Raw genomic sequence first — 14230 nt, 5'->3', positions numbered from 1 at the left:
TCTAGAATACACTCACGACGAAACAAATAGACAAAAAACGCGGTCCCACTTGTGAATCTTGCGTGAAAATGTTCAATTTCGGTAACCAAAGATTTTTTTTCTTGTTTCATAAAAATCGATTTGGATGTTTTTGAGAAGGGACGTAGAAAAAATCCTTGGTGAAATTAAAAAATGTCAGGGTCAACGGATTACCGAGTTGGCGTGGAATGCCCCATATATAAAGTTATACCGTGCCGCACGGGGAAAACGTACCAACGAAGTTCTGATTAGCGTTTTACAAGGTATAGCGGAAAGAGGGGATTCGTTGCGAACCTCCTTTTCCCTCCCGCAAAGAAAAATATAATATAATAACTTAGACAAGGATTAATTCAACTGCTCATCTGAATCTCAACAATTGTCGCAACTTACTTGTACAATAAACATTAAATACGCATTTACCTCTTGTCCGGAAATAAATAGATTCTTTGATGGATTATTTTTATAACTGCCAGATCGTGCGTACGACGAAAACTCCTTTTTCTTATCATCTCTTTCGCCAAATTTCACGTGCTCTTCGTTTCTGTTATACCTTTCGGTTGTATACCAAATCTGTCGATAAAAGGAACGTAATTATATGCAATGTTGTATACATGTAGACACGTTGATGATGACCGCGACCTACGGACTTTGGTTTTACTTATTTACATGCAACGTGGATATTTAAGAGTGTTTAGCGATCGCCGCGAGCGCGTTTGAAATTCCAGGGATCGACGATGGGAAAAAATGTATTCTGGGTAATATGAATGTACAAGGAAACGTTTGCTGAATTTTTTCGATACGAAAATTAAAAATAAAACCAAGCAAAAGAAGAGGGAGAATGGATCGAACTAAAAAGTTGCCGGCGTGAATTTCAGCTTAAAAGTTCACTAGTGTCATGCAGGATTTCAGATATGTACCTTGTGAGAAAATTTCTTCTCCGCACCGATACGCGTGTAACACATAAACTGCCATTTTCGTTATTTACGATTTGTTTTATTTATCTTTTCTTCTGCCTTTTTCAACCTCTATACACAAACATTTTTCGATGTATTACAATATTCTACACGCACGCGCGCACACACACACGCACACGCGCATACGCTCAGGCAGACGGTGTTACACGACTGTCGTTTACGTACAAGTTTACACGCGCGCTGTTGAAAAACTCAGGGTCGCGGTTACGGTGAAAATTTAACAATTCCAAGTAAGGGCGTGAGAAATTTTAACCCCGTCAAATCTGCGAACAAAAAGCGACACAGAGAAAGGGGTGTGAATAATAAACTGTAGCGAATTGCGAGAAGCGAGATTTCCAACAGTGCGAAGTATTATATCACATAATCATGCAGGCCGTAGTTACATTATCGTATAATCGCGGATAGACTTTACATCGTTTCGCCTGTATAATCTCACGGCTAATTATAATTATGCCACACAGAGAGATGGGGGCTAAATCTCTTCGTTACTCCTCGCTCGTTGTCTTGATCAGGAATGCCGTGCCGGATGGAGAGATGCTGAACCGGGCAGAGCAGAGTCGGGTTGCTGGTACGTGACAAATCCGGGACTGAGATCCGCACCGTCGGCTTGATATTGGGTTGGGGACGAGCCGAACCCCGTTGAGATCTCCCGCAGCCGTCGCCAGCCGAGATCGAGAGGGCAGGTTGCCTCGACGACGTCCCCGTCGGTCCCGTCAACGCCTGGAAAAGTTTCCACAGCAACCCTTGCAGTCACAGTTCCGGTATGTATACTCTCGGGAGAGCGGGATTTGCCCCCCGCAAACCCGCTGATTATAATCTACTCGGTTCGATCCACCACTTCTCAAATCCCGTCACTGTCTTCACCCGGATTTCCAAACCCCCGAACCCCGTGTCTCGGAATAATATGCAGAGGGTGGCCGGCCGTATGAATACCTGTATGAAATAATCTGCAGCCAGAAAACACCTCGACGGTCGTACTGAAATTTCGTGCCATATCGGGTATTTCAACAGGTTTCCGCTGATTGGCGCGCGGCCGAGAAAATTAGACCAAGAGATGGTTCTGCAAAATTTTCTCGCCCAACGTCGTTAGGTACATATTATTTCTTGGAAACTTCCCTCTCACTCATTATATGACTGGGGGCTAAGTATACGATGTGTAAAGTTGAAAAACGGTCGCGGTGTGTCATTGCGGATTCGCTCAGGTACTTGGAAAATTCATTTAATTCCCCGCGCGAAGCTATGTCAAAAAGTTTAAGTTTAGTCAGCCTGTTCAAATTATCTGAAGTTCTTATATTTTTATCTCATTTTTCTCTCTTGTTCAACAGAACCTTCACACAAAAGTTTCACAATTACAGGAATGATAACGAGGAAGATGGCTTTCTTTTCTTTTTTTCTCTTTCTAAGTTAGAATCAAGTTTAACAAAATCTTGTCACTGATTTCAAGAGTCTTCTCTCTTCAGAAATCTGATGCAAGTACCGCACTCTGTGATATACTGGTTTATTCCGAGGAAATTCGACACCGGGTAAATCCGCTTACGTTTACGAAGTTCAGGGTACTTTTAACAAAATCCGCCTGCCTTTCGGCAACCGAGGGTACATTCCAGCGATCGTTAAGCGGAAAAAAAACGCAGGCGATTATAGGTAAAGGCATACTAAAAATTGCATAAATGCAAGCGGTTTCAACCTGTGTCAAATTTTCCACGTTACATTTTTGCGGGATAACCCAGTTCGCGTGTGTCCTTATAAAGAGAAAGACTCCTTACCGATTCCTTGGAATTTCTGGAAGCATATTATTCGACTTGAAGTCTCTCACCTTGTTTCGCAGTGGATTCCTACAACGCGTCCTCAGCTACGTCGCGAAGGGCGACTGAGCGTCGTTTGTCCTTTGGGTCGGACGAGGAGCCAGTGGAGCGGTCGAGGACGACGAGTTCGGACCCCGTTACATTGGCGTCAGGAACGCGAAGCAGCGTCTCCTCTAGAAAGGCCTCCACACCGATTCCAACGCCGTTTCCGTCAACGTCAGCCTCACCGTCGCAGGTCCGTTCGGTCCGAAGTCCACCGACGGATTTCCCGTTGGGATTTCGCCCCTCGTAGGCGCGTCTAAAGCACGGAATCACCTGGTGCAGATAAGTGTCGTTCTATTGAGTTTTCTATTCCAATTTCTAGCCTTCAATTTTTTTTTTTTTTTTTTGAGGCCGTGGCCCTATCACAGGTATTTTACATGCGCCAGGAGTCGACGGAGAGAGCCTTCTAATCGGGTCAAACTCCGGACGAAATCACCTAGGATCATCACGGCAACGCTCGTTGTGGTCGCTGAGGTTGCGGTGAAAACCCCGAGGCAAAGTGGATTATCTTCAATCAACTCTTGCAATTTACCTATGAATATACGAATACACGTCTAATTTAAAGGAAAATTTTTGAATGACACCGGCAATCATTTTACCCGACTCGTCGATTTACGAACATTTCAGAAGAGCGTAATCAACGGTATCCGTCGAACTTTGCTACACTCCCGCGTCTTTGTTCGCCGGGGAAAATTAATATCCCGAGTTCCCTGCACAGGCGGGGCCGAAAACTGTTAGCGAAGAATTTATTGACTCAAAGTCACTGAAGTATTCGAACCTCTCTAATAACAAATACCCTCCGTATCGTACACGGGTGGAACGTTATATTGTATTATGTACACACGCATTCATTATCCCGCGTTAAGGGAGATACGGTTCTAATACTTTATTGTATTACCTAATTCTAAATTAAAAAAATATAAAACCTCTTGGCAGGTCGTCGGTAATGAATTTTTCGTTCAACCAGTGTAAAACGGTTATTTCTGTTTTGGTGATAAACTTTCTTTGTTTTCTGTCTTCTGTTCTACCGCAGAAGCAATTCGAACGTTGATCGTTTGTTCGTTGAGTTGAGAAATAGCTAGCCATTACTTCCGGGCATTTACACCTAATTCCGATATCCGGGAAATTAAAATTTTTCTCTTCTTTCCGTCGCCTGAACGAACTTTGATAACTAAATTCGACGCTTCCGGGCTTTCGCGACGAGGTATTCCAGAGCAAACTCCTCTTGCCATGATCCCGCTTCGCACGAGAGGCAAGTAGAAAACGAACGAGGGGCAATTCCGAGAGTAGAGTAGAAGAATCATTTGAGGCGAGTACCAACGGCTATTTTGTTCCTGAAACGACGTATTTTCTTTCCTTTTTTTTTTGCAAAATTTTCAACCAGTTATGGAACGGACATCTGCGCGTCCCTTTTATTTTCACTCTCAGTCGAAATTACCCACATCTGATAAACGATTCGCCCTTACGTCCGCGGGAGTTTACGATGCGATTCTCCGGCGCTAAGACAATCCAAATTCCAAAGGAATTACCGTCGGGACGAGCTGAAACCGAATCTGAAACCGTAGTCTGAAAGGATTTACGTCACCCCATGGAGAGGGGCCGCCGCGACGCTGGCTCGTAAGGAATGAGGAATACGGACTACTGTAGGATCGTGCGACATCTGGTCCCGGATATAGGCGCGTATAGCCGTATCCGTTCGCTCGATTTGTCGGCACCCCTCGCAAATCCATTCCGCGCAACTGCTCGTAGATAGCGACTTTTTCACGAGCGTAGGCAGGCAGGCAGTCGTTTGCCTGTCCGTAACTCAACGTCGTTGTGCGCAATGTGTACCGTGCAGGGTATAGCTGCATTTGTATTTCTCGGCTTGTCCCTCGAGGGATAAGGTAGAGAACGATGAGAAGATGAAAACAGTGACAAAGAAGAAAGAAAAACTTTCGGTGAAAGTAATCATGAAAGACGCGAGGACGACCCGTTGACGTTATTGTTTCGTAGGGGGGAAAATTAAGTCTATATCATGGCCTACCAGCTCAGTCTCAACCATCCATTAGCGCTCGCCCCTCCGTATTTTTTTTTTCATCTCTCTCTTTTCCTTTGTTCTGATTGTAATTCGAAAACCTTTCATATAGAAGTATGAAAAGAGAAGGAACAGACAACTAGGATTCCCACGTTTCTAACGATGGCGAGAATCACCGCCGCAAACAAGATAGAGACCCGCTTGTGTACCTGCTTGAACTCCTTGCGAAAGTTCTCGTTTAGCCAGGCGTAGAGGAAGGGATTGTAGCACGTGCTGCTCATCGCGAGGCAGTGCGTCATGAAGAAGCAGAGCCTGTAGTAGGACCAGTCCGTGACGGGTAAATAGAAGTCGTTGAGGACGTTGACGATGTTGAGAGGAAGCCAGGAGACGCCGAAGATCGAGACCATGGCGATGAGCATGCGGTTGGTGCGCCGTTTCCGCTCCTTATCGGCCTCCTCGCGTCGGCTGGTCTTGGATCCGGGTTTGGCCTTGGCGCGGTCGTTGAGCCTGACGGACACGCAGACGTAGCAGTAAGCGATGACGAAGAAGGGCAGCACGAATTGGAGAATGGACGTGAGGCTGCTGAAGACCATCCTGAAGTCTTCGCTGGGCCAGTTCTCCTCGCAGAGCTTGTACCGATTCTCCTGCAGCTGCATGTAGATGCCGTACGGCAGGGTTAGGACCAGGGCTACGACCCATATCCCGGCGATGATGGCGAGGCAGGCCTCGACCCGCATCCGCGGCCGGAACGGGTAGATTATCACGGAGAAACGATCGACGGCGATACCGGTCAGGGTCAGGGTGCTTATGTAGATACTGGCGCCCTGGGCGTAGGGTACCAGGTGGCAGAGCGTGTTGCCGAACACCCACCCGCCGAGGAAGGTGTAGAGGGGTGTGAAGGGCACGGCCAGGATGCAGAGGAGGACGTCGCTCAGCGCCAGGTTCGTTATGAAGAGGTTCGTCACCGTCTGCATCTGCCGGTTTCGCGCCACCACGAAACACACAAGAGCGTTGCCGCACAAGCCCAGGACGAATATGTTCCCGTAGAGGATGCAGAACGCCGCCTGGACTCCCGCGTTCGCCGTCAGGTCCCAGTCCGGGTACTCGAAACTCGTATTGTTACCGTTCCCCATCCTACCGAGGACACTACCGATCCTGCAGTTTCACGATGACGTCAAGACCCCGGATGCAAATTATCCGCTTCCCGGCAATTCATACTCGGACCGGATTATTCAACCGCACCGTTGCCAAACCACTCTACCGCAACTCTTTACCGATCACTGAAACAAATTTTCCCTACTACGTCTTATCCTCGTACCTGCACCGCTGTATTTTCGCACGATTTGGTTTTTATTTGTTTTTATTTTTTTTTTATTTTGCGTAACATCTCGACATTTTTCCCTCATTCAAGTTTATATCGCGTTTCTTCCCTTTCCACAATGTCTTACTGTCGTTACTTTGTACACAGATATACACGACGTTTAGACCAAAGTTTTTGATACCTCGTTACGATTCATTCCATTGTGCTGTTTGACTGTTCTTCAAGTTTTTTCTCTCTTGTTTTTCACATTTCTCAACTTGATTTATCAACATTGAGGGAGGGAAAGGGGTAGATAAGAGCAAAGAACGCTGACGCGGTAACCCAGTCACTATCCTCTTCTTGAAGGAGTAACTCGAGTCGTGATCACCCAATTAATTAACCGTCCTTTTCCGAAGGATAGTTATATACATGTATAGCTGTGTACATGTATACACTTTACATACAACACCGTTTTCTGGAGGAATGAAAAAGCACGTGGCAACTTGTCAGTGTCAAGGTGTTTAATGCTCGAGTCTTGAGCCTAGCCAATGAGGCGAGGTATAAGGAAAGAGGGAGAATGAGAAGAAAAGAAGAGCAAACAGAGGAAGGAAGAAAAAAAAAGGGTTTCAGTATTTTAATTAAAATTTATCGCCGCGTATACCTCTGCAAGACTGATTGAAGTATTCTCACAGCATTTCCAAGCGATCCGCCCGACCAATCAACGTTTCATCTAATCTTTTTCCCCATATCTTTTCCTCTCCTTATCTCATCTTTCATAATCTCCTTCTTATTAGCCTCATTGCTACCATCATTTTACATTGTTATTCACAACCTTCGCGTCTCGAAGCCCGTGGCGAAATTTGCCCTTATTAGACAATCGATGGAAGCATAGGAGCGATTTGGTGGATTAAAAAGCCTAAATAACTACCGAACCCTTAAGCCCGGAGCTCAAGACTTCAACGAAAACTTTCCCTATAACTTTTCACCGAAAACTTTGAATTGAGAGCGAGTTTCGATGGAAATAAACGAGGGTATAACAAGGGGCGAGAAAAAATCGGAAATCAATCATCGCGCGAAAGTTGGAAAATGACAAAAGGATATGTGGAAAAGGGACGGGGTGAGCGGATAAACATGTGTAGGGTTTAAAAAGTATAATGGGAACACAATAGAGGACCTCAATGTAGAATTTTTAAAGACGCGCAAGCCTGACTCATGGAATTTCGAAATGTAGAACGGCGAAAAATATAGATTAGTCAAAATGTGAAAAGGTGAAGCATAGAAAAACGAAATACGTGTAGTAGGGTGGACCAAAAAAAATTCTTTTTTCTGGCGTAAATCGAAAAAGTTGATTTGTGTGCTAAACCAAATTGCCGTGAAAGTAGAGCCCTGTAACTCAATTTTGAAAGATTGCTCACGCGACTTTTGTATTTCGTATCTGATTAACACGTGAAAAATCAGAGGGGCAGCGACGGGAGAAGCTCCACCCCGTTACCGAATAAGCGCACAATGGGCTTGTTTTTTTACAAATCTTTTGGAAGTTCTATGAGTGTTACAATCGAACATTTTATCGGTTGGATTTCTAAAAATCTTGAGCTTTTTCGACCGTGATATCTGCACTCTTTCATAGATATATATAATAGTAGGCTTCAGCGAAATATGGGTGCAGACAAAAATATTCAAAACTTACCGATTCCCCTGTCGCTGCCCCTCTGATTCTTCACGAATTAATCAGATACGGAATACAAAAGCCTCGTGAGCGACCTTTTATAATTGAGCTACAGGGCTCTCCTTTCACAGCAATTTGTTTCAGCGTACTAAACAAATTTTTTTTGTGCCCCCTAAGGTATAGTCTCGCCGGGAATTTGGACAATTTTATCTCTTGGCTTGCTCTACATTTTCGGTCTTTCTATATATTGAACTTTCTCTACTTTCCTTTTCGATTTTTTGAAATCCTGGGAACCAGAATTTTCGCCTCTTGATAAATACGATATTGCGACCCTTCGATTTTTTGACCATTATACATTCTTGCCTCCGCCCTAATTGTTTACCAAAATTTCTAAGATCCGTACTTGAAACCGACAAATCGCCGTGGCTCGATTATTTTCTCTTTATACGACTTGAGTTCTTTCTACTATAGCTCATTAACGCTGACCGTTATTAGATTTTGTTGTAATTGTTCCTAAAAAAAAAAAAATTGAAAGGAAAAAAAGAAAAGTTTACGATTATGATAAGGTCTGATGAAAGTAGAGCTGATGCGTGTATAGCGTTGCGGTTAAATCCAAGCCATTTTATTACACAGCTGACGAATAGAGCGCGATGCCTCCGTGCCGGCGGTTTTAAAACCGGCGTGTAGGTGGTTATTATAGGCGCGAGTTAAGCCCTGGGTAATAACTCTGGCGGCGGTCGAAGGGAAAATTCGGTGGGTTGATTTGACCCGCCAACGCGGCAGTGAAAATCAGTTTTTCGGATGAGCAAAGCCTGCGGGGCTGGACGGATTACGTAATCGGCGACAAGATAAATATTTAGGGAAGGTCCGCGGAGCCGGCGTAATCGGGGTACTTGTCAGCGTCCGGCACGCGGCCGCCGTTCCGCAGCCGCAGTTTATCGCCTCAATCGCTGCCGTTTAAAACTGCAGAACCCGTCCCCGCCGCCTCGGGTTGGGTTCCGACTATTTACTCCAGTTCCGCTTTAATCTCCTCCCTGCGAAGCTGGCTCGTCGCTTCGCCCGATATTTCAAAGCCAAAAAACTACTATTCTCCATCGAAGAACCGCGCTCGTCGGTCCGCGACCACTCCGCTTTGCGCAAACAACCCCCGTGATTGCCCAAAGTATCAGAGGCCCGCCATCTGGCAACGGAACGTAAGCTCCTTCACGTATTTAAAAATAAAAGTCGTGTCACGTCCTGTGTTTCATCACGCGTTGACTCAATTTCGGGAAAATAAGCTCCGACTGCATGCACGAAGCTTTACGCACCGCCGGTTTCTGTGCAATTCGTTCGAAACGATCAGCTGATCGCTCGGCCCGACGCCATCTTGCTTTCCCAGGCTCATGCTGCCTGCGCTGGAATTTGAATCACGTTTCATTAGTTTGCACACCTCTAAGTTTCTTTTTCTCCGTCTGCACTTACGCCGACGAATTTCATGCGGTTTTACGAAGAATTTAAGGCATTCTTGGAGAAAAAAAAAAAAAACTCGGCGAAGAGTTGCACGATAAACAAGCTTAAAATTTGTAAGCTAGGCTCGAAATTCCAGAAGCGTGGGTAACAACAAGGACGATGAAGTATTGTGGCGGTGTGGATTTTAAGAAGGAGGACGGGTATAAGAGATGTTCGCCGTTCTGTAACGGCGGCTGTATATCGAGGTATAATGTTCGAGCTTTTCACTCGGCGATGAATGCAAAAAGGTAGAGCTGGGTAGGTGCAGAACTGAGAGGGTGGAAAGCGTCGGTGTGTGAAATCTGAAAATTCTCAGGGAATTTGAAATCGTTCGTGCGATGCCCCGCGGTGCGCACACCGCCGCGTACTTACAGGATGTCAGCCGTCGCTCGTAGCCGATATCCTTGCCAAATAACTCGAAGACGGATAAAAATGTCGGCATATAGATATGTATGCGCCTGGGTGAATATCGCTGCGCGCGTATCTCAGTCAGAGGCAAATGAAAAACCCACGAGAAAGAAATATTTCCTCGGCCCCTCGACCCGCCGCGAAGTAAAAGGTACGACGGAATTTTCCTTTGCAAGTCCTGTCGGCGGTGTTTTCTTGCTGGGGATGGAACAAATTGTTCGATGTAATACATACACGTGTATAGCTGGTATAATATAAAAGGATGAGAATATAAAAATAAGAAAAATACGCGAAACGTATTGTCGTGTATAGTTGTTGAATAAATTTTTATAACATACATAGTATGTATATGTATGTATTCATGAGACGCGGCGAAATCGAGAATGAGGGAAATCATGAGAATCGAGTGGAAGAATGGATGCACGATTTTAATGGCATGTCCTTTTCTCGTTCCACCCGAAAGCGTCCAACCTTTAACCTCGACCGTTTATTTGATGAACCGTATTTTTTTTTCTTTTTTTTTTGCTTTGAGACGAAGCCATCCAACTGCGAAACCTCACTTGGTATTTCTTTGCAAATTTTCATTCCCCGGCTCGGTTGTTCCTTAAGCAATTTTTCCCGAACTTATAGAGCGTCAATGCTCGTTTTAATTTACTTTTTCTTACTTATTGTTAGAGAGAAATAGATAATCGAAAATGCACACTTGTGTCAGGTCAACAATAAGAGAATGTCACAAGAGCGGAACTATTTATGTCTATTCTACTATATTAAAAGTAAAATATGGATCTAACGATTCTATCTCTGATTTTGAGGAGTCGTTGACGAATGATATTTTTTTGTAAAAGTCGGTGAATTTTCACGTGATAAACATAACAAATTTACGAATCGTTGGTGAGTCTGATACAGGGATTGCAGAAAGAAAATTATGAAATTTAACTTCCAAGCGAGTATAGCTAAAGCATAATGCGAGTTGATAATGTTCTTCTCTGCGTTCGTCGATGAATTTTTTAATCGGAACAGGTCATAAAATGAACTGAATGGAAAAAAAAGTTTTATCGACTTTCTGCGATTGGCTAAATTACTCAGCAGTCGTTAATGTTTTGGGTCGAATTGTGCGAGCAGACGAAGTGGGCACCTACGCGAAAGGAAAAGAAATCTAAAAGCCTGGAGGGCGTTCCCGAGGCGAGGCAATGACGCGGAAAACAAAGAAAAACGGGGAAAAAAAACAACCTTATGGACAAGATCAGGGACGGGAGGAGGGTTTGACATAGATCGACTAGGCACGGAATTGCGCTCCATTGGCGCACATATTACCGGGCAAACATTGTATACTTCAATTACACCGGCGACGGTCGTGCGCAAGGCATACGTACACACATATAGGCAGAATGTTTGAGCGCACCGAGGCTTGAATTACAGCAATGAATTCACTCGAACAAGTGACCAATAATCTGAAATTACTACCACGAAGTCGACCGGTTGTGCGGTCACTGTGTACACCCATTAGGCGCGGTGAGGGTGTGTGCACACAGGCATGACCGCGAGTTGAGGATAAATCGACCTCACCCTCTCAATCAGAAGTTGATAAAGCAGTGTGAAAAATTTCCCGGGGTGTTACTTCAGCCAATGATGATGAGCTCCGATGCAACAACGTCCCTCTTAGACGATTATAGATTCGAATCGAAGCAACTTCGAATAACACAAGCTACGATTTGAAAACAGGTTTCGTAATCAAACGTTTGAAATTGTTAAACTCTGGTGTTTTTCATCAGGACCCAATGTTTTTGGGTTTTTTTTTTTTTTGTTTACCATATTTTTAATTTTACAAATAAGTATATCTCCAGAGTAGACAAAAATAGATTTTTGCAAGCACTTTACAACAGATGTTCACCAACAGTTACATCTACGAGTTATAACTTTTCTGTAGTGATGAATTTTTTGGATATTTTTCAAACAATTCGTGGAGATCTAGGATTCAATGAGGAAAATGAGTCCGTAAAAATTCTAATCGGCTAAAACGTACCAGCGTTTAATCATCTTGAACATTTTGATTATATAAAAGCTTACATAAGGCCGCAAATCAATTGGCACCACGTGCCTAAATTTCTGCGTCGGCGAGCGATTAGGAGAGCGAGACTCTACCGAATACCTTGTTCAAAATTGACCCGTTTGCGAGCATGTTTCTAGGGAAAATAATTCAGAACGGATTGTCATCTGAAATACACGTGCATACCGTTGGAAATAATTATAATGTCGATTTCGGCATGCGAATTATATCCTAAGCCACTCGAGTTCCCGTTATGAGATTTTTCGACCATTTTTTCATCGCTCTGGGCGAAATTCGATAAAAACAACCGGCAGATGTAAATTTAATGAATATCCGTTTATATAGGAAGAAAACAAACTTCTAAACTCCGATTTTCCAACACTATTTAATGATCTTTTCAGCGACGAATATACATCATTCACTTAATTTTAATGAAACGAAGTTAATTTCGATAGCAAATTTATTCTGTACAAATTGTCTAACACAGACAACGTGCTCATTTGCTGAAGAAGCACGGAATTTAATGAAGAATTCACAAATGAAATGAGCTATTATTCATCGTCATTAGAGGCTCTTCGTATTCGAAAAATCAACATTCTATCAATGCGACATCTCTTGGCAAAGCATGTTTATATAAACTGAGCTTCGGCGATTGAAATTGATCATTTTAGGCATTCGTTATGCAGGCAGGACACGATTATTGAACCGGATTCCGCAACATCGTCTACAGTTAACCCCCTTAAACCCCTGTTCGATAATTTTTCGTTTTGACTGCTCACTGACATACTTTCTCTCCACAGTTTGTTCTCGTCGCTAGGTGTCTGGTTATAAATATTAATGAACAAAGTCGTCACTCTGTTTCCCTTACTCCCTCTGCCTCACGCTCACTCTCTCTTTTTCTGTAACACTCTCCCTCCTGTTTGCTTTATAAACCAATGACAAGGGGGTACTGTGTATACATCGATTAATCTTTGTCAAATTTAAATGCGCGACGAGAATGCGATATCGAGTTTAAATTAGCGGCGAACACAATGCGCGCGATTATACGAATCAAAGATGCTCAAAGAGTACCTCACATATTTATTCTGAAAAAAAATCGATCAGTAGTCTGGTTTTCATGTTTGCATTTACAGTGTTATTGGAATAATTTGAAGAAAAGTGTGATCGCGCGTCAGGTACGGTGATTAAACATCTGCGGAAAACGTACAGTAGAAAACTGGAAAACAGACGGAGAGAAGAACGTATAATTAAAGTAGCAAGAAATGAGGGAATAAGAATGAAACCGTTTTCGGGGACAAATCGGCGACCGGGTTTTGAAAACGCGAGACGGCGTGCACCCGGCGTGCAGGCTCGCTAAACTTTGACGCGCCGATATTGGTGCGCGACTGGATTCTAAGAATTGCGAAACAACCGCGGATCCCAAGATCCTCTCTCGCGTTTTCCAACCGCGCAAGCGTCTCTCCGCCGCCGGTTCGCGGGGTATAATTTACCCGGGACATCACATGCATACTCCTCCACACCGCGATAGCCAGTCTATCGCCGATAAATATACCTATCTACCGCCCCCTCCCCCCTCGTACATTCACCACAACTCGGTTCTCACCAGGTGAGACGATTTATCAAACGATTCACTCGGCGCCTTTTTTCCTCGAATTTCGAAGTAAAAAAAAAAAAAATCAGACACTCCAATCCCCTCGGTATTGGCACCAGGATTCAACAGAACACAATTCCGATGCCTTCTTAATACGCCGGAGGGTAGATATCGATCTATAATAAGAGATGATGAAATTTATTTACGGTTTATTCGGTAACAACTTATTCCACATCGTGAGTAATAATTTGAAATGAAATCGGGAGAGTTTTTTCAGTTTTATTAAAACTTGATAACATCAAGCGGAGAATTAGTCACGTATAGCGTAAATAAATTTATGTCGTGTTAAATATCGGTAGAATTTTGTTAATTTTACACTGAATGTCGGGTTTGACGAGTGAAAATATGATTAATAATTTGTTGAAAAGGGTTGAACGATTGAGAAATAACGAACGCACATGTCAGGCATACTTTGCCACGTTACAAGAGGCAGATTTCGTTCGGAAGAGGATCACTCCGAGTCCCAGGAGAGGGAGCATCGTGTGACGTTGTGCGCGCGACGGACGTAGGCGCCGACTGTCGAATACTGAAGGAATGAAGGAAAAGCCGAGCGTTCATTAATTGCGAGTCTGTCGATATGCCTCGGGGGTGGCGATCCCTTTAATTTCGAAGCAATCAGATCGAACGGGTCCCTCCGTGACTAGAGTACCAATTACTTGTTGATTAATAGAGAATACGGGGGAGGACGAAGACATAAAGGCGGAATTGATCAGGGCAACGAGCTCGTTGTTGTTAAGACGTCGAGGCGGATATTAAGCGTAGAGATTAGCCTATCCCGAGAGACCCGCGGGTCATCTTTGTCCGGTTTACTCGTGGATTT

The 14230-nt window shown here is 44.0% G+C and overlaps 1 protein-coding gene across 7 annotated transcripts; it reads right to left on the bottom strand.

The window, feature by feature from the left end:
* Positions 1–1001: 1001 nt before the first annotated feature.
* LOC124302385 (prolactin-releasing peptide receptor-like) lies at positions 1002–13320 on the bottom strand. Of its 7 annotated transcripts, none has more exons than XM_046758526.1 (6): positions 13043–13318; positions 11279–12580; positions 6812–6952; positions 5060–6625; positions 2806–3109; positions 1002–1712 (listed from the first exon to the last, which is right to left on the bottom strand). In XM_046758526.1, the coding sequence occupies exons 4-5, from the start codon at positions 5981–5983 to the stop codon at positions 2825–2827; spliced, it is 1209 nt and encodes a 402-aa protein (XP_046614482.1). In that variant the 5' UTR covers positions 5984–6625; positions 6812–6952; positions 11279–12580; positions 13043–13318; the 3' UTR covers positions 1002–1712; positions 2806–2824. The 7 variants fall into 7 exon arrangements, with proteins under 7 accessions (XP_046614482.1, XP_046614485.1, XP_046614480.1 ...); XM_046758529.1 differs by lacking the exon at positions 11279–12580 and adding an exon at positions 7084–8102; XM_046758524.1 differs by lacking the exon at positions 11279–12580 and having other exon boundaries at positions 1002–2229; positions 6812–8102; positions 13043–13320.
* Positions 13321–14230: the final 910 nt, after the last annotated feature.

The sequence above is a fragment of the Neodiprion virginianus genome, chromosome 4 (assembly GCF_021901495.1).
Source record: "Neodiprion virginianus isolate iyNeoVirg1 chromosome 4, iyNeoVirg1.1, whole genome shotgun sequence".
NCBI lineage: Eukaryota > Metazoa > Arthropoda > Insecta > Hymenoptera > Diprionidae > Neodiprion > Neodiprion virginianus.
Note: the sequence above shows the minus strand (reverse complement) of the source record. Positions and strands in the feature narration are given on the sequence as shown.